General features: G+C 51.8%; 2 protein-coding genes across 11 annotated transcripts; one reads left to right on the top strand and one right to left on the bottom strand.

Annotated features, from left to right (window-relative positions):
* Positions 1–26: 26 nt before the first annotated feature.
* HTRA2 (HtrA serine peptidase 2) lies at positions 27–3,238 on the top strand. Of its 2 annotated transcripts, none has more exons than XM_019750292.3 (8): positions 27–603; positions 703–907; positions 995–1,189; positions 1,427–1,459; positions 1,690–1,795; positions 1,920–1,989; positions 2,677–2,772; positions 2,877–3,238. In XM_019750292.3, the coding sequence occupies exons 1-8, from the start codon at positions 98–100 to the stop codon at positions 3,040–3,042; spliced, it is 1,377 nt and encodes a 458-aa protein (XP_019605851.1). In that variant the 5' UTR covers positions 27–97; the 3' UTR covers positions 3,043–3,238. The 2 variants fall into 2 exon arrangements, with proteins under 2 accessions (XP_019605851.1, XP_019605850.1); XM_019750291.3 differs by having other exon boundaries at positions 83–603; positions 1,427–1,495.
* On the bottom strand, positions 3,185–19,298 carry LOXL3 (lysyl oxidase like 3). 9 transcript variants are annotated; one of them, XM_019750273.3, is made up of 17 exons: positions 19,160–19,298; positions 18,880–18,945; positions 17,062–17,386; positions 15,255–15,418; positions 14,388–14,602; positions 9,451–9,507; positions 8,766–8,825; positions 6,346–6,565; positions 5,929–6,109; positions 5,638–5,792; positions 5,247–5,414; positions 4,966–5,128; positions 4,539–4,782; positions 4,326–4,441; positions 4,109–4,245; positions 3,909–4,020; positions 3,185–3,737 (listed from the first exon to the last, which is right to left on the bottom strand). In XM_019750273.3, exons 3-17 carry the CDS (start codon positions 17,372–17,374, stop codon positions 3,664–3,666), a joined length of 2,379 nt encoding a protein of 792 aa, XP_019605832.2. In that variant the 5' UTR covers positions 17,375–17,386; positions 18,880–18,945; positions 19,160–19,298; the 3' UTR covers positions 3,185–3,663. The 9 variants fall into 9 exon arrangements, with proteins under 9 accessions (XP_019605832.2, XP_074188319.1, XP_019605836.2 ...); XM_074332218.2 differs by lacking the exon at positions 8,766–8,825; XM_019750277.3 differs by lacking the exon at positions 9,451–9,507.
* Between the last annotated feature and the right edge of the window lie 13 nt (positions 19,299–19,311).

Below are 19,311 nucleotides of genomic sequence, written 5' to 3'. Positions count from 1 at the left end.
TACCAGCGTGCCACGCGTCCCGCGGTCCGCCAGCTCACGTCCATCCAGGGCGCCGCCTCTGTGTAGGGCGGGCGAGGAGGCAGCCGAGGCGGAGCTGATGGCTGCACTGAGGGCGGGGCGGGGTGCAGGCTGGAGACTCTGGGGATGGCGGGCTTTGGGGGGGGTTCGCTGGGGGAATGGACCCCTGTTGAACCCTGACCTCCGGGCCCTACTGATGTCAGGAACTCCTGATCCTCGGGCCCTAATGACTTATGGGACTTCCAGTCTCCGGGTCCGGTTGTCTGTAGGGGTCCCTGGACCACGGACATGCCTGACGTCCGGGACTTCGGATTCCCGAGCACGGCTGACTGCGGGGACCCCAAGTCCCCAGACCCGGGAGAACTCAGGGAACCCTGGAGCCCGTCCGCGCGTGTGGCTGGCGGTGGCACTGGGCGCTGGCGGAGCAGTGCTGCTGTTGTTGTGGGGCGGGGGTCGGGGTCCCCCGGCTGTCCTTGCCTCTGTCCTTGGCTCGCCACCCACCTCTCCCCGGAGCCAGTACAATTTCATCGCAGACGTGGTGGAGAAGACGGCACCTGCCGTGGTTTATATCGAGATCTTGGGCCGGTAACGGTGGGGTAGTTCTGGAGGCACCGAAGCCGCGGGCAAGAGGGCGGGCGAGCAGGAGGGGTGCGACCTCCTCACCGTGCCTTCCCCCTATCCCAGGCACCCTTTCTCAGGCCGCGAAGTCCCTATCTCGAATGGCTCAGGATTCGTGGTGGCTGCTGACGGGCTCATCGTTACCAACGCCCATGTAGTAGCTGATCGGCGCCGAGTCCGTGTGAGGCTGCCTAGCGGCGACACGTATGAGGCCACGGTCACAGCTGTGGATCCCGTGGCAGACATCGCCACGCTGAGGATTCAGACCAAGGTGGGGATCCGAGCAGGCCGGGTCTGGTTGGGGCTATGTTTGCTTGCATCGCCAGGTGACAGGTCCCTCGTACCCATTCTCCCTTAGGAACCTCTCCCCACACTGCCCCTGGGACGCTCAGCTGATGTCCGGCAAGGGGAGTTTGTTGTTGCTATGGGAAGTCCGTTTGCACTGCAGAACACGATCACATCTGGCATTGTCAGCTCTGCTCAGCGTCCAGCGAGAGACCTAGGCCTCCCCCAAACCAATGTGGAATACATCCAGACTGATGCAGCTATTGATGTGCGTCCTGATATGAGAGAACTGACAGTCTAGGTTGGGGGATGGGGAGAGGCTGTGTGGTGCAGGCACCAAGTGTGATAGATGGTGGATGAGCCTATATATCCAGGTTGAGCTACAAAAATGTGGCCACTCATTCATGGGCTGGGGAAAGAATTTGGAGAAAATGCCAACATCCTGGTTATGCCCCCAGGCATAAGAATCCTTGGATCTTTTCCATATTTTCTCCTTGTCCTGCAGTTTGGAAATTCTGGAGGTCCCCTGGTTAACCTGGTGAGTGGGTCATCCTTTCCAAGAATCCCTGCCCAGGTCAGTGTGGGACGGGGTGGGTTTTCCCTAATTCAATGATGTTTGGTCAAGTTTCTGAACAGTCCCTTGTTGGCTACCTCCCAGAACCCAACCAGATCTCCTAAAGTCCCCAACACTCCCTGCTACTCTTGTTCAGGTACCCCCATCTCCTACTATTTGTTTGGGCTAGGGAACAGTGGGCTCTGTCCCTGCAGGATGGGGAGGTGATCGGGGTGAATACCATGAAGGTCACAGCTGGAATCTCCTTTGCCATCCCTTCTGATCGCCTTCGAGAGTTTCTGCATCGTGGGGAAAAGAAGAGTGAGCCTGGCTTAAGTTGTGGGAGGGGCATTCGTGGGGCCTTGCTGGAGAGGGGTGTATTGGGAGCAGAGGGAGGGTAAGGAAGAATGTAGCTGGGTGGGGCTCATTTGTCTCTTTATCATAGATTCCTGGTTTGGAATCAGTGGGTCCCAGCGCCGATACATTGGGGTGATGATGTTGACCCTGACTCCCAGGTATGAGCTTTAAGGATAGTGACACGTAAGACCATCAGTGTACTCGGTCGTGTGCATTTGCCACTTCAGTTGAGCTTTGTTCTCAATTCTGTGTTTATCTGTGGTGAATTGCCTCACACTTGGAGCTATCCGAAGAGCTGTCCTCTCGTCATCTTGATTTTCTCATCACACTGCATTTTGCACACCTGCCACCAGATTGATTTCATCCTATTACTGCTTTGATTTAAAACCTTCAATCTGTTAACCTGGTGTTTAGGGGCCATTTTCCATTTGTCTCCAATTCAACCTTCCAGACCTGGCTTCTTACATGAATGTATTCTATTCCAGCTAACCTGATTTCCTACTCCCAGGTTTTTATTTTTGTTGTTTTTGTTTTATATATTTAAATATCAGACCCATCTTTCTAGGCTCAGCTTAAGTTCTACTCCCTCCTTAAAGCTTCTCTTAGGGTTTTAGAATGAGATTCCTGTTATTGATTTAACACTGTGTCATTTGGAATTAGGTAACTTTTGTATACACGTCCCACTTCCTAACTACTAGAAGGCAGAAAATGAATTGACTTTGTATCTGGAGTACCTAGTGCATACCCTGTCCATACAATTGTCAGGGTGTTGACGAGAGATTTGAAGTGAACCTAAGATGGAGAGGGCATCTTGGTGTGGGTAACAGGGTGGTCTGTCTTTCCAGCATCCTTGCTGAACTACAGCTTCGAGAACCAAGCTTTCCTGATGTTCAGCATGGCGTGCTCATCCATAAAGTCATCCTGGACTCCCCTGCACACCGGTGAGGGAGAGACTGCACTGTGAGGTGGGCTGGGGGAGCCATGCATGTACCCTGGAACTGGGCTATCTATTGCCTCCTTTCTCTCTGTCCACCTTTTGCCATAGGGCTGGTCTGCGGCCGGGCGATGTGATCTTGGCCATTGGGGAGCAGTTGGTACAAAATGCTGAAGATATTTATGAAGCTGTTCGAACCCAATCCCAGCTGGCAGTGCGGATCCGGCGGGGACCGGAAACATTGACCTTATATGTGACCCCTGAAGTGACAGAATGAATGGATCAGCAAGAGTATGAGGCTGGTGCTGTGATTTCCACTTTGCTTTCTTGGCCTAGGCTCTGAGGGCACCTGGACAGAGGATTAAATGAACCCGTGTGGGGGGGCAGGTCCCTTCAACCACCAGCACCAATCCCTGGGCTCCGAGGAATCACAAAAACACTTTTTATATAAAATAAAATTATACCTAGCAACATGTTATAGTCAAAAATGAGGGGGCAGGCGCTGATCTTCTTCCCCACAAAAAGGCTAGAGGTAAAGCTGTATACTCCTGAACTGGGGAGATACTGCAGCTGACCATTCTGACCTCCCTCTTCAAGAGAACGAGCTGCTGCTTCTTTCGTTCTGGCCAGTAAATCAGGTGCTGCTCTTTGTGGCCTGCCAGCTCAGCGCTGGGCCTGGGAGCCAGGATTCCCCACGCTCGGCCACAGATCCAGACAGCTGGCCTAGGAAGGAGGGTGGTAACTTCTGCCTGACAGCTCCACATCCATAGCGCACACCGGACGAGTGTGGCGGGCCTGCTGACATCAGGGGTTCCTTGGTAAGCTCCTGAGGTAATGGCAGCCTCAGACCCCCGCCATTAGGGGCCAGTGGTGGTTTGCAGAGGTGGGTGGTAGCACCTTAGACGATCTGGTTGCTGGTCTGGCCAGGGTAGCGCTCAAACCTCTTGTTGGCCTCTTCACTGAAGGCATCATCTGCAAGGTGAATGGGCAGTTTGGGCAGGAGAGCAGACACATTGAGGGGAGGGTGGGTGGAGGTGGAGAGGCTGGGAGCTCCAGAGGTGCGTGGGAATACACAGAAACAAGGAGAATGAAGGCCTTTCCCTCCCATCCCGCAGTCTTCCTGCTGCTCTTCCCACCAAATACCAATGTGGCAGTTGTGCACCCAGATGCGGTGGCCATCGTATTTGCAGTTACATTTCATCGCGTTGTTGGTGTAGTCACTCTCTGCCACTTCAAAATTGGGGTTGATGACCACCTGAGTGGGAGAAAGGCAACATAATCCAAACATGTCTTTAATAAATACTCCTCCCTCTCAACAGCTGGCAATCTCAAACCCCAGGCACCTGCAGAATGTAGTTTCCTGGCTTCACATCTGTGATGTCAATCCACTGACAGTCAATGTCATGCCGGTAGAGATCCCAGCAACCCACGGTGATGCCCTGCTCGCCAAAGTTGGCACACTCGTACCTCTTGGAGACATCTGAAGGGATTTGGCATGTGTCAGTGTGAGGCAGGGCTGTGGGCTGCAGATACTGTAGTCCATTCTAGGCCCCAACTCACCCTCCTGGCACTCGGTGTCTTCCAGACAGAAACTAGCTTTGTGGCCCTCAGCCACCTTGGTGCCGTTGGGAGTCAGGATATCATAGTGAGTGAAGATGTCCATACTGTGGTAATGCCTGTGGGGATAAGGGACAAGGGGACCCGTTTTCCTTCCTGTCCCCAGCAGGCTCACCCTGTCCCCAGTGGACTTGCCCTTCTCCTTAATCCTCTCACCCATGACACTCGTGCCACACCCAGGAGTGACGCCCAGCCTTGGGCCTGAAGTCAGCTCGGCCCAGGTTGTGAATCTGGGAGGAGAATCGGAGTAGACGCCGGTGGCCGTAAGGCCAGTTGGCCAAGTGGGCCGAGCGGGCCAGGCAGTTCTCTTCCGCAGCACAGTACAGCATGTGCAGGGGCCGGTCCTCGATGTAGGCGGTCTCCTGCACCAGTGCTGAGTGCAGCAGCAGGTCGGATGCGGCTGCGCCAGGAGGGAAGGGCTGCGTTAGCAGTCACTGCTGGGGCAGGGGCGATGTGGCTGCTTCCAGCCTGTAGTGTGTGAGGCTGGTTTTCCACATGGAAGGAGTACCCCTCCACCAGATTACAGCCTCTCTCTGAAAGGGGTGGCCCCGCACGCCCCTTCCCTAGCTTGCTCTTCACTCACTCTCAGAACAGATGACTCCAGCCGTGAAGCGGGTTTCTGTCCTCTTGCAGGCGATGTGGGTGCCATGATGAGCACATTGGTCCAGGGACAACTCGGCCCCTGTGCAGCGTACTCCACTCATCACCATCTCTGTTATATTCCCCGAGTCCCAGTACCAGGTCTCCTGGGGACATGTGTAGGTGACTCTGTGAGGCCCCACTATCCAGCCTCTTGGGCCAAAGGACTCATTTCCACAGTCCTCTGCCCCAAACAGCGCTTGTCCACCCCTCCTTCCCACTCACCTGTAAGCCATGGTTGGCATAGCCTAGTCCAAGTTGCCTACAGGCCACCATGGCCTCCAGTGTCCCCCAGTCATCCCCACAGATGAGACCCCAGCGAAGGGATCCAGGTCCCCCTATTTGCACCTCGACTCGCCCCTCATATCGGCTGCGGCCCCCACTGAGTCGGATCTGTAGTGACAGAATGGAAGAGCTGGGAGAGCTTTTGGGGTGGGGTAGTGGGAGTGTCGCAGGCTTGTGGCTGCAGGTGATTCAGAGGCACACAGAGGGTTAGCAGGGAGCTGCAGGAGGGCAGGGGCCTAGCGCAGTGGGCTAGGGGCCATCACACTGCAGAGTGTGACCAGGACTGGACAGGATGCGAGACGCCTGAGCCACGGTGGAAAGCGTGACTGACCTTGGTCTCTGATCCAGTGTAGGGCAGGTTGCATCGCACTGCAGCGTCCTGGACGTGGGAACAGTCCTCAGCTGTGATGTTCTTGTGGGGGCACTTCCAGAGGGAGGGTTCCTGTCCGGAGCACCGAACTTCACTCAAATGGATGGCACCCATGCCTAGGGTCAGAGGTCAAAGATCATGAGGTTGTAATTGGCCCTTCACTGTCCGGGGGTCTCCTTTTTCCCAAGGATTGTGCTCCCCAGGAGTGTGGCCCTCCTCCTTCCCTGTCCTTTCCACCTTCGTCCCCCTCACCCTGCCCCATGCGGGCACCACGCAGAGCCTCTCGAGCCGTTCCGAAGCCCAGCTCACGACACACCACGCTGGCTGCGTGTAGGTCCCACTTGCGGTCACAGACTGTGCCCCATGTGCCAGCCTTCAGGACTTCTACCCGGCCCTCTCCAGGGTGGGCCCCACCCTTTAGACGCATCCGGACCTGTAGAGAAGAGAGACGCGTCCAGTGGCCATGAGTGGGAACACCAGTGCAGAAAGGGCTGAGCAGACCTGGAGATGAATGAGACTCTGGTGGGGAGGGGGCGTCTCAGGTCTGTGGCCCACCCCCTGGAAGGTTCCTCTCTGTCCTCAAAGGTCAGGGCTGTGCTTAGTCAGGGCTGACCAGGCTAGGGGGGCTCTCCGCCTGGGGGGGAAGGTCACAGTCAGTGTCTCACACACCTCCCCCTGAGGCTTTGACTGTTGTTGCTTCTTCTGGCCACTGGACGCTGCGTAGAGAGGCCCTGGCACACAGCTCACCACCGCAGGGCCCCCCCCAGGGCACCTGGTAGTGTCATTGGCACGATAGAACTCCAAGAAGCAGAGGGAGAGGTGGGCCTCCGTGCCCACGCACGCCACCCCATGCAGACCAAAGGAGTGTTGCTGCCGCTGGGCCAGCAGCCTGGGGGGACAGGAGTGGGGAGCAGTAGAGTAAAACAATGCTCCCGCCTCTTTGCCCACAACCCGCCTCCCGCTCCATGCCTCCACCACCCCCCAACTTCTCACGACCGCTTTATCCCTCTTCTTCCCCTCTTCTCCGCTAGGTTGCCCTCCAAAGACAAAGGGGGTGGTGAGTTTCCAGGTGGAAACAGCCTCGGTTACCCAGACAGGGTCCTTGGGGAACTGCTGCTGCAGAAGAACCCTATGGGCAGGTGACTAGTCTTGACTTGATTTGACAGAAACCTTGTTCCAAATGGTTTCAGGCTGCTAACCCTAACAGAGGCTGAAGCTGAGGCTGCTGTGCAAAGAGAATGGGAAGCTACGACTGCCCAGTGGGAAGAGATAGGCGGGAGGGGGCTCACACAAACAGGAAGCCTGAATAGCCAGAGTGAGCAGCTCCTCCTATTGTGCTGACACTGGAATAAATGAATGAGTCAGGATGCAAAGGAGTGAGTAAGTCTTGGGTCTACATGACTCCTTAGAGGCCAGAGGGCCTTCCAGGCCAGAGGCTCTGCAGGCCAGAGAATGATGGGCAGTTACGGGAAACCAGATGGCAGACACACGAAAGACTGGCATACGTAGGGATGAAGATGTATAAATGCAAGACAGACAAAAGTTAGAGGGACCACAAGGCCAGAGAAGGAGAATGAATATGAACAACAGAATGGTAAAGACATCCCCAGGCCTGAGCCCCACTGTGAGTACTGAATGAGGCAGTCCGTGCTTCTGCAATTTAAACGTAACAGAATGTTCTATAGCCACCTGAACAGGAAAATGGGAGTAAACTAGAGATGTTAAAACTTGGGAACATTGCAGGGAGATGCTTGAGAGAATGAGGAGACTTATTTATCGACACCAACGGAATGAGAGATTGCAGTGAGGGGTGTGACAAGAGAAATACATTCTTCCCGGAACAGCTGGTTTAAGCCCAGCAGGGAAGGTAACCAGCTGAGGCCTGGTGTTGGTAGAGTGGACCTGGGAGGTCGGTTTGGCAGTGAATTATTGCAGTCATGTGTCCAATCACTTGATGTCAGAGGAAGGAAGGAATACGACGACTGGACGCCATTGGCCAGGAAGACACAGAGAGGAGGAAACATTTATAACCACAGCAGACAAAGGAAGCCTGGAGACTTGGCAGAATACCTTTGGAAGCTCAGGATAAGTGGATTCTGATGCTCAAAGAGATCAGGTACTCTCCCAAAGTCCTGTTTGGCTGAAAATAAAAGTCAAAGGGGGCCATCACAGGAAAAAGACATCTCTCTTCTGAATTCCCTCCTCCCCTCTCCCCACAACTAACAAAGTAGAAAGGGCAGTGTGCACTCTAATGTGGGGGTCTGGGAAGGCCAGAGTATGACCATGTTGGGCAGAGATGACCCTAAGCTAAAAGGCACTACAAGAACACCCCCAAATTCCAAGCTCCTTTGAAGCCACTAGAGGGAGGAGCTGGGGAATGAGGGGTACCAGGGGACCACTGGGTGATCCCAGAACGTGCTGAAGAGAGGAGGGGCTAATAGAAAAGGGATGAATTCTCTGCACCTCCACCACTGCTGAAGAAGTTATCAGGGAGACTCGGCATGTGCAAATGGCCTTTGGAAGCCTCGTGAGATGTAATCACTGGGATTGGAAGCTTTCACTTCCTTAGGTTCTAAAGAAACCCAGGAGGAAAATTATGGAACTGGGAGCCTAATTGTGTCAGCTGGGCCAGAGAGGAAGGGGCTGTCAATCTGATTCCGCCGAACGTTATCTCCAAGCCAGTAGCACTTATTTTAAAAAATTAATCCAATAAGGGTAGGATGGGAACACTGATCACATAGAGAAACAACTTCTTGGAGAGACAAGTGTGGCATCTGAAGGACAAAGTGTCAGAGTATCTACTAGAATTCATGGGGGGGGGGAAGATAAATGAGCATGTGGAACAAGGATGAACTCATATAGAGATTTTCAAAAATCCTGTGATAAGCATAATTCCCCAGAGACCAACATAAGGGCTAGCCTTACTTTACGTTTCAGTGAATCATCTGGAAGGTGGCATGTAACAGCTGCTGCTGCTTCTCCACCTCTTGGTGGAAGCCTCTCTCGGACCCCTTCCTGACCAGAGCCCGAACCCCGGACTCACCACTAGGTGCTCCCTCTCCTCTCCACCCAGCCTGAACTTTATTTACCTCTTGATTGGCCCCCTGCCCACTCGGGGCTTGGGTTTGACTTTACGCTTGGTGATTGGTCTGAAAAAAGGAGAAAGAAGTTAGTGGAGGTAGTGGTTAGGTCCATGGCCCAGGAAAGGCAGAGGGTGGCTTTTCAGTTTCTGGGAAGGATCCTTTATGCAGAGTGTGTAAAGAAGGGGGAAAGTGAAGGTGGCCCAAGTTGCCACACACACTGACTGCAGCACACCACTGGACTGCATTTTAGGACCTCATGCTGCTCTCTGGATTCAGCAACAGTGATGAGAAATCTAGTTATGTCAGTCCAGGTGGGTGAGGGGAGAGGAGAGCAGAGGAAAGTTAAGGCAGTAGAGAGAATGGGAAGGTGGGTGAATTAAGGGAGGTGAAGACTGGGGGGAGGGGAAGAAGCATGCAGGTGACAAAGGCTGGGTCCAAACTATCTGAGGGGAAGATACGGACGAGGAGGCGCTTCCTCAGCCATTCCTACATCACTTCCTCCTTGTGCTTCCTCAGATCAAAACTTGCCCGTTCCCATGCCTGCCCCCCAGCCCCGCCCTGCCATTTTCCAGTCATGTCCTTAATTCACCGGCTTGGGTTTGGGGATGGACATGGATAGGCTGCCTTCCATCCATCCACCTCCTGGGGCCACAGGGGCGAGCAGGAGGTCCCAGGGCTCTTGCCCCATTACCTTCCAAGGGGCTTGGGGCGTCGGGCTGAAGCTTTGGCTGCTCGCTTCCTCAACTTTCTGTGAGGATAAGATAATAGCAGAGTCAGGATCAGTCTTGAACCAAATGGGAAAGGCTGGTGCAGCTAGGACCAGGGGAAAGGTTTCTTTTTCAACAGTCAACAGGTTCCTGGTGGCAGGATGTTAGAACATCAGATACTCCCAAGGCTCTACACCTCCCAGCTGTTTGGCCTCATAAGCACATGACCAGGCGGTGAGCAGCAGTGAAGGACGTGGGCTCAGGACTGATAGATGGGTTAGGCTAAGGCAGATGGAGGGAAGAACTCTTCGGTCGATATTAAGGCTGATCTGAACCTGAGGGGAGGGCTCAGGGGGAGGGTGGAAGTAGAAGGGTGTTAGGATTGTTAGGGTTGTCAGATCGACCAGGGAGGAGAGAGAACTGGTCTGGTCACGCCTAGGGAGGATAACTGTCTTTTTATTCTTGGATGCTCTCTGGCTTCTGCCATTTCCAGGTCTGAGGCCAGTGAACAAAGACCAAGGACCAAGGCTAGAATATCCAAGGACATTAACTTGGTTTGACTGCGCCATCTGAGGCTGGGCTGCTGAGGATGACAGCACCTTTCCTGCCCAAGTCAAATGCCATATGCTTTAGTCATTCACAGACTGAGCTCATCTCCCAAACTTACTTCCAGGGAAATAAGTTCTGAAACCTTATTTCTTTTTAATTGGCCTAAATATGTGACCTATTTTATTCTTCAAGAGGTTGCCTGAAGTCTAATGTCTAGAAATGAGGTCTGTTTCTCCTCTCCTTCTTCCTTTGATTGCAAGACTTTAATTCTCCCCTCACTGTCCTTCCAACTATGTGTGGCTGAATGCAGGTCTTGTCTTTCTGTTTTTACAAGTTTATGGAATTCCCTGTTATCAGCTTAGTTGTCCTTTCTTTGAACATGTCCTACTCTCTGTTTCTCCTGAGGAGTCTTATTTGGATGTAGTATACAGTATGCAGATACATCGGATTTTAATATATAGATTCTAAATAGGGCTGAAGCTGTATGGTGTTCCCTGCCCTGGCTTCTTCCTGAGGATGTACTTAGTTGGTCTTTCTGCTAAAACAGCCAATATGTCTGACATTCCTAGCCAAGAGTCCCATATGAATACTTTTATTTTTAAGTTTTCCATAAGATAAAGGTAAAACTCTCCAACTTGGCATTAAAAGTGTTCTGCTTTCTGGCCTTACTTTATTCATTCAGCTCTTTCTTCTGCTATTTCTTAGTATAATAAACAATCTACTCTATCAACTGTCTTTCCAAATATATCCTGTTAATTATCATCTCTGTTGGGTCAACGATTTCCACTTGCTAAATCCAGTTTGTTTCTCAGCCCTTATTTTTCCAGACCCATAAGCAGCACTGATTCAGTTGGCCACTCCCTCCTCCTTGAAGCACTTTACTGGCTTCCGGGCCACCACACTCAGCTGGTTTTCTTTCTACCCACCTCACTATTTGCATTTCACCTTATCTTCCTGACCTCACAATGTTTAACCTCCCCATGATTCAGTCCTTGGACTTTTTTTTTCTTTTCTATTTCCACTCACTCCCTTGGTGTTTTAGGACTTTACATACTTTTATTCAACTGAACTCTAGAAGCATATACCCAATTGCCTACTCAGTGGAAAGTTAAGGCAGGAGAGAGAATGGGAATGTGGGTGAATTGTGAGAAAGGGAATGTGGGTCACCATTTCAATGTCTTAAAGAACCTCAGATTTAACAGATCCAAAAACAAGTTCCTAATATGCACCCCCCGCCCCCCGCATCCCTATACAAAACATGTTCCATCCACTATCTTCCTTACCAAATGAGGCCAACTCCATCCTTACCGTAGGCCAAAAGCCTTGGAATGATACTTAATTCCTCTCCTTCTCTCACACCACATTGAATCCATCAGCAAATCCTGTTGGCTCTACCCTCAACTATACACAGCATTTGATCATTTTTCACTATGTTCACCGGTCACCACGACCTCTTACTTTCTTAATCTGACTTTGAAGAGACAATAACCTCCCACTAGTCTCCCCTGCCTTGCTGATTCTACTGTATCCCTTACAGTCTATTTTTTTATTTTTAAGGAGGGCGCAGCTCACAGTGGCCCATGTGGGGATCGAACTGGCAACCTTAGTTTTATTAACACCACGCTCTAACCAACTGAGCTAACTGGCCACCCCCGCCCCCCACAGTCTATTTTTAATAAAGCAGCCAAAAACAAAAAACAAAACCACAAAAAAAACACCCTTAAAAAATGTAAGTCAGATGTCATACTTCTGCTCAAAACCTTATCTCACACAGAGTAAAAGCAAGTCTCCCAAATGGCACTACTTGATCTGGTTCACTCTTTCCTCCTATGTCACATTTATCATTTTCTTCCTTGTTCACTCAGCTCCAGCCCAAGTGGCCTCCGGGAGTGTGACAAAAATGCCTCCTCCACTCCCCTGCCACACACACACACACACACACACACACACACACACACACAGGCATGCCTGCACACGCGTGCACATACACACACGCACACACACGCGCATGCACGCACACACACATGCACGCACGCACGCGCACACACACACACACACTTCCCAGGATCTTTTCATTTATGACCCCTCTTCCTGAAAACGCTGGTCTAGATTCCTGCATAGCGTGTGCCTTCATCTCCTTTAAGTCTTTTCTCAAATGACGCTTCTCAAAGAGGCCTTCGCTGACCACTCTATTGAAAACTGCAATTCCACGACCACTTCCTAACCCATTCCCTGTTTTATTTTTAACAATTATACTCTTTGCCATTCTTACATTTTGTAATTTTACTTATTTTCTGATTCTTCTCTAGTCCATTAAATCAGGGATTTTTGTCTGTTTTGTTCACTGTTGAATCCCTAGTGTCTACAACAGTCCCTGGTACATGTGAATGTAGGCACTAAATAAATAAATAAAGAACAAATTTCTATGTCTTTGTTCATGCTATCTTCACTTGAAATGCTTGCTATTTAAATCGTATTCATCTTTCAGAACCTGGTGTTTTGATTAGGAAACAGAAAGAACATACAAAGAGAAAGAACTATAGCCCAAGATAGATAATAGCAGAGGAGCACAGCACATAGATGTTTTAAAATAGTTTGCATCTCTGGACCCGATAAAGTGTATTCCTTGGGGCTGAAAAAACTTTTAGATGTGTCTCAGAGCCAAGACAAGGACAATTTGAGCAAGTATGGAAAAGACTGGAAGTTGGATAATATATTAACTTCCAAAATGAAGAAAAAGGAGTCTTCAATCTCTAGATAAGTAACATTCTAGAATAAGTTATTAAACAGAAAGTTTGTGAACATCAAGTAAAAAAATATGGTGATCCTTAGAAACTTAAACGGATTTCAGTAGAAATTAGCTCAAACCACCATGATTTCCTTTTTTTTGATAAGATCACTAAATCAGAAGGCTGGAAAATGGCTGTGAACATAGCATATCTGTATTTTAGCAAAGACTAACAAAATCACCCATGATTTCATTATAGATAAGATGGTGAAATGTTGGCTACATCATTGTAGTGTTCAGTTTGTTCCCAATTGGTTGAAAAAATATTTCACAACTAATGGTTAAAGGATTGAGGCAAATCTGGAGGAAAGTTTCATAAGAAGAGTGAGGCTTTGGTTTTAAACATTTCAATATTTCTAGCAGTCACTCTTATCCCAGAAGGCATTGCTATCATGTTTATCTGCCAGAGGAGTCTGGGAGGGATGAGACATGGAAAATTATGTGACGATTAAATCTCATGGGATTATCATGGCTTTTAAAACGTTTTTTAAATGATGTAGCAAACTAATAGGGTAAATTCAGCATAGATTTAGGTTCAAACAGGCTGCTCATTCAGGATCAAGGATAAAAGAAGACCTGACTGTTTTCGGTGATTACAAGTTCAATATGAGCCGTGGGATGCTGCCTCAACAGAAAGGTAATGCAAAATCTAGGCATGCTTTAATCAAAGTTGAGCACTTCTACTGTACCCTGCTCTGATCAGACCATCTTCCAAGTAGCATGCCCAGTGGAAGGTCACCTAGATGTCAAGTCTTTCTGCAAAACTGATCTAAGGAAGAGCTGAAGAAAATAAGCATTTTTAGCCTGTAAAAGTAGATTATAGAGAGACTGTAAAGGTTTCCAAATTTCTCAAAACGACAAATTAGATACTCCAGAGAAGCCAGATGCTGTAAGCACAGAGTCGGTCACCAGTGTGATTCGTTACTCTAGAAGCTGGCGCATACACCAGGGATCCTGAGCAGGTGGAGGGCCAGGCGCCCCTGCCTGAAGGAAATTCTAGAAAACATGCCACAGAGCCCTGGGGGCTCACGCGATCACAGACGTGCCTCATGTGCGACTCTCAGGGATTGGCCGTCCTGTGGGGAGGCGCCGCCTGGCGGGTGACTTCGGGCGTGTCACCGTCCTCAGGCCCTGGGCACCCAGCCCTGAGCAGGAGACACCAGGCGCCGCCTCGGCAGGGCGCGTCCTTGCCCTCTCTGATCTTGGACCCGGGCTCCGGGCCGCACCGGCGCGGTGACCAAAACCGCCTACGGGACCGCTGCCGCTGGGCGTGGCCTCGCGACCGGGCGCACACCCCGGGCTGGGGACACGGCACCACTCACTGGCTGCCACTCGCCCCGCCCTGGCTCTGGCCACTAGAGAACAGGAGCCTCACTGGTCCCCTTGCAGACCCGCCTGGGGGAGCCCTTCATGGTCCCACAACATTTCTCACCTCTCCAGCCTCGCACAGCCTCCCGGTTTTCCCACTATCCCAGAGCCCTGAGGACCCCGGGTGCCCAGACCCTCTCAGAGGTCTCTCAACGCCATTTTTTAAGGCGCACCTCTCCACCCCAGTTCGTTCCACCAGCGCCCATGTCCCTTCACCTGTAGAAAGCCGCGTTGACCCTCTTTTCACTGGGGAAGCCCAGCATCCCACAGACCACGTGGCTGTTGTGGGAGCTCCAGCCTTTGTCACACACTTTCCACCAGCCATCGAGAAGCCTGACTTCGACCAGTCCCTCAGTCACTGGCAGGGGTCGCCTGCCCCGCCCAACTGCGGGTCGAAGTCGCACCTCCTCCACTTGCAGGTGATGCTCTACCTGGGGATGGGGCCACAAGCAGAAGGATTCCCAGTAGCACCATTTACACGTCCAGCCACCCTTAGGGAGCTATGAGTGTGCTTGCCGCAAACCCAATGGCCAGAGGGGGCTGGAGCAGGCGGAGAGAGATGCAATGACTCCCACAGTGGTGTATTGACAGGGGTGTGTGGGGGTGTGACTCTCCTGCAACCACAAGAGTGGAAGGACGTGCTGTGCCCTGAGAAATGATTAGGGGTGCTGAGGAAGGAGCGCCTAACCATCTGAAGCAGGAGGGAGCACCTCACAGGAGAAGTGGCATTGGAGGAAGGAAGGGGGCAAGTAAGAAGGGAGATATTCCGGGAGAGCGCAGGACATCCTGGAGACCAGGGATGCAGTTGGAGAGGTTCCTGCCACGTTTACTAACTTGAATGTTCATGCTAACACAAACCTGGACTTTGCAGCATCTAGGGGCTCTATCATTTGCCCCCGCCCAACCCGACCCCCCAGCCTCCTACCAATCCAAATTATCCCATGGGGCATATGGAATCCCCTACCTTCTAAGTATCTCCTCTAAGCACGTACAATACCCCACAGCCCTCTCTGTGTGGCCATCCTGGGTGGTGTGAGTGTGAGTCTGTGAGTGTGTGTGTGTGTGTGTGTGAGTGCTGCAGACCTCGATGACATTGGAGTCGGAGAAGCCAGGGAGGCGCTGGTCCTTGCAGATGACCCCGGCATCCTCATCATGGGTACAGTCACTGTTCCCCCAGCCCCGGGACGTACAGTCTGTAACACTCTGCTCATTCCCACTGCAGCTCAGGTTGTCCAGCCAGATGCGGCCTGTGGAAGGGGAGATGAGGGGACAGAGAGGCTTGGGGAGGAAGGATGAGGGGAGTGAAAGGATGTCGGGGTGAGTGAGCATGGAGGCCTCAGACTAGGCAATGGTGATCTCATTTTTCTGGTAAGATAATGGGTGGGGAAGGGACAGCAGACCCTGGGGGGAACAGGAATGGAGATAGGATTCATGGAGGGTTGGTGGTGATCTGGGGATACTCAGGAATTTGGTAAGGTAAATAAAAAAACCAAGAGTCAACACTGAAATCCTGCTCAGTTCTTAACCATTCAATGATAGCTACAATTAATCAAGTACCTATTGTGTGTTAGCACTCTGTCATGGTGTATACTGTACATATGTGATCCTTCTCAGAACAGAGCTGCCAGAAGATATTATTATTATTACTTTATATAAACAAGTGGGGGTTCAGAGAAGTTAAGTAACTTGCCTGAGACCACACAGCCAGCACACTGGGGGCTTAGGGATTTGAGCCATTTGTGAGACTTGGAAATCTAAGATCTTTCACCTCAGCCTCACGTTCCCATGTGCTCACCCTATGTGTGCTTCCACATTCCCCTTTGTTCTCTCTGCGTGGACCATGAGTACCGAAATGAGTACCACTGACTTTCTCTCAGAAATGGGTAGACCCAAGTCAAAGGTTGTCTGTCTCAGCCATGGTGCAGGGACCCTGATGCATACATATCCTGACAGGCCTTCCCCAGCTTCTGCTGGGACACTTACCTCCCGCCCCACCAGGCCGATGGAACCTTGTGACTCTATGATTTTCCCTTACCAATCCTTTGATGTCATCCAGAAAAATCCCTCAGTCACATGACTGTCCTCATAGTTGAAGACAACCATTATGTGATTGCTATCCAAAGCTTTTTCTTTTCATTTCAAACATCCCTGGTTTCTTCAACTATTTCTCCTTGAAACTTGGCTTCAGATATTTCACATGTGGGTAGCTCTCCTCTGAGAGTTTCCATTTTCTATTGTCTCTCTTAAAATGTAGCATCTACAAGTGACACTTTATTCCAGAAGTGCTCTAGCCAGTTGGAATTGGGGTATCAGCTGCAGACTGCAGCAGCCTCTGTCCATCAATCCCATTGTGGGCTCAGACAGTGCAAACACCCCTAGGCCTCAGCTGGAATTGCTCCTAAGCTTTACTACCCACATTCATACTTGCCCTAGTCAGTTCCAGCTTGTTGGTTTCAGCTCTGGCCTATAATCTGACTTTGTCAGCTGTAGTATCTGTGATTCTTTCTAGCTTTGGGACATCCATCCCTCATTTACTTGCTGTCAGCTTCCCATGGAAGCAGCTGTACTTGAACCGTATAGGGCTGACTGTATCAGAGCTGTCCTCGTACGTGGCTTTGTACAGTCATACTTTGGCAGCAAAAATGAACTTAGATATTACCTAGTATTTTTGCACACGGGGCATCTGAGGCTCAGAGAAGGCACTGACCAGCCTAAGGTCACACAGCTCTGAGAAGTAACTATGTTGGCTGGTTTGTTACCAATGGGTTTACTTGACACTGGCTATTTTTGGTGTCCTAGGTCCCTGTGGCTGTGCCATCCTGATGTTCTCTCTCCCTGCACTTAGGTCACACTTACGCAATACCTAGGCCATGTCTGGAGCATTGCTCACCTGTTCCAGGGCCATATTTGGCGCTGTGGGTCCAGCCTGTGGCCTCTGTGAAGCCCAGCTCCCGGCAGAGGACATGGGCAGCCTGCAGTGTGAAGTCATCATCACAGATGGTGCCCCATTCGCCAGCTCGCTGTATCTCCACACGGCCCTCGAAGGGTTTCCTGGGGAAGCCGACCAGCCGGAACCGCAGCCCCTGGCTCCCGGCCCTCTTCTCAGGGGCCGTGGATGGGGATGGAGATCCCAGGCACGAGCTGCACAGCAGGCACAGCAGGAGCCCCCATGGGCTCCACTGCCAGACACTGACAGGTCGCATTGCAGGAAAAGCCTGTGTGCCCCAGAGAAAGAGTGTGTGAGAGAAACTGAGATTGAGCCAGACCCAGGTCCCAGAGAGAGGTCATGAGAGGAAAAGAGACAGAGTAAGACCAGAGACAGAGAGAAAGAGAGGGACCCAGAGACTAAGAGAGACTGAGAGGAAACACACTAAATAGGGGCCTGGAATTAATGAGAAGCAGACTGAGACTCAGATTGGAGAGGGGGATAGAGAAGGAGAGGGAGAGAGAGAGAAGGAGAGGGAGAGGGCAAAGGAGAGGATGGGAGAGAATGAGGGAGGGAAGGAGGGAGGTGGAGAAAGAGGGAGCGGCGGAGGGAGGGAGGGGGAGAGAGAGAGACTCGCCCTCTCTTTTGTAAAGAGTAATACTCTCACTGTAAGTTATGTGTCACAATGACCTTCCCTAGTTCTGACATCCTCACCTCCATTACCCCCACTCTCCAATCCATGAGACCCAGAGATCAAAAGAGAGTGATTAGAGACCAGGAGTCAGAAAAAGGTTGAGATAAAGGGATAGAGATTGAGCAAGAGACACACAAAGAAGAAGACCCAGGCAGACAGGATGTGAGAGGAAGGGAATGAAAGGGGCCAAGCACAGAGAGACAGCAAAGAGAAAGAGAATATTGAAGATGGACAGAAGGTGATCGGGAGAGAGCCAGACACACTGAATTGGGGAGCAACCCAGAAAGGCAGACAACAGGTGAGGAGGAGAGGGACCTACAGGAGCCAAGAAGTAGAGTCAGGAAGGACCCAGATGACCCCATTCAGCCCGTAAGAAGGAGGACAGACAGCTACTGATTGTGGTGAGAGGCAGGCAAGGGGATCTTGGAGACCCTTGGATCTAGGGTCCCTGGAATGGGAGCCAAGCCCAGAGTCCTATCCGGACAGATTCTGAAGCAGAGACCAGAATGCATGGAGAGGCAGCTGTACACCGGACCCAGCACACAGGCCCTCGCATGTCCTGCAGGGTGAAGGGGCCCAGGAACACCAGGCCTCAAGCTGGGTAGGGGGGATGGGGTGGGATTGCCCAAGCCTCCTGCCAACATCGCCACCACTGTCACCGGGCAACGGGAGGCCAGGGCACCCTCAGCTCCTCAGCCAAGGCCTGCCCTCTGTCTGAGGCTGAGAACAGACCCTCTACCGCGAGCCCCCGCAACATGCTTCCCCTGACTCACACAAACAACCCAACAGAACAGCTTTGTTCTGGGGACATTTTGGATTGGGGGCCTAGGGATAGGGCTTCACCGAGGAGTCCCCAGCCTTAGGGCTCTCCCTGCCGCCCTATTTGGAAAACCCTGCAGGGATCCCTCCCCGCAAGTATCTGTGTCCTCTCTCCACTCTTCTTGTTTCACTCTTCTTTGACAATAATAAAACGCTCAGCTGGTTGACTTCCCCTCACTCCATCCCACATCACCCATTTGCCCTGGTCCCTCCACCATCCTCTCTATCCGAAACTCCCTTTTCTCCCGCCGGCAGCTTGACTCCCCTACCTTTGGCTGAGCCTGGGGCCCTTGGGGCTGGAAGAAGATTCCTGGTCCTAGAGATCAGTTCTGGGACTTCCAAAAAAAAAAAAAAAATCTCGGCCAGGGAAGACTGGACACCCCCTCCCCTTCGTCCCTCCCACGTCCCCTTGAGCCCTCCCACATTCCGCCTTCTCCCGGGATTCCTCCCACGCCAGTTCCCTCCTCTTGGACCTCCCCCCTCCCTGGTGGAGCAAGCTGGCTGCAGTCGTTCCACCTCCCCCCACTCTCGTGTCCCCGCCCCCTGCACCTCCTGGCCGGCTCAATGAAGCTTTCTTTTCCCGCGGGTTGGAGGACAGGCAGCTGCTGTCAGGGAGCTGGACACGCAAGAAGCCACCGGGCCGCACACCGGCCCGGGAGGCGGCCCCTGTGGCGGCGGAGGCCGCGGCTCAGCTCGGGACT

This window comes from Rhinolophus sinicus, chromosome 2, assembly GCF_057876585.1.
Source record: "Rhinolophus sinicus isolate RSI-liver-muscle chromosome 2, RSI-T2T, whole genome shotgun sequence".
NCBI classification, from domain to species: domain Eukaryota; kingdom Metazoa; phylum Chordata; class Mammalia; order Chiroptera; family Rhinolophidae; genus Rhinolophus; species Rhinolophus sinicus.
The sequence above is the reverse complement of the archived record's forward strand: the minus strand, read 5'-3'. Positions and strand labels throughout refer to the sequence as shown.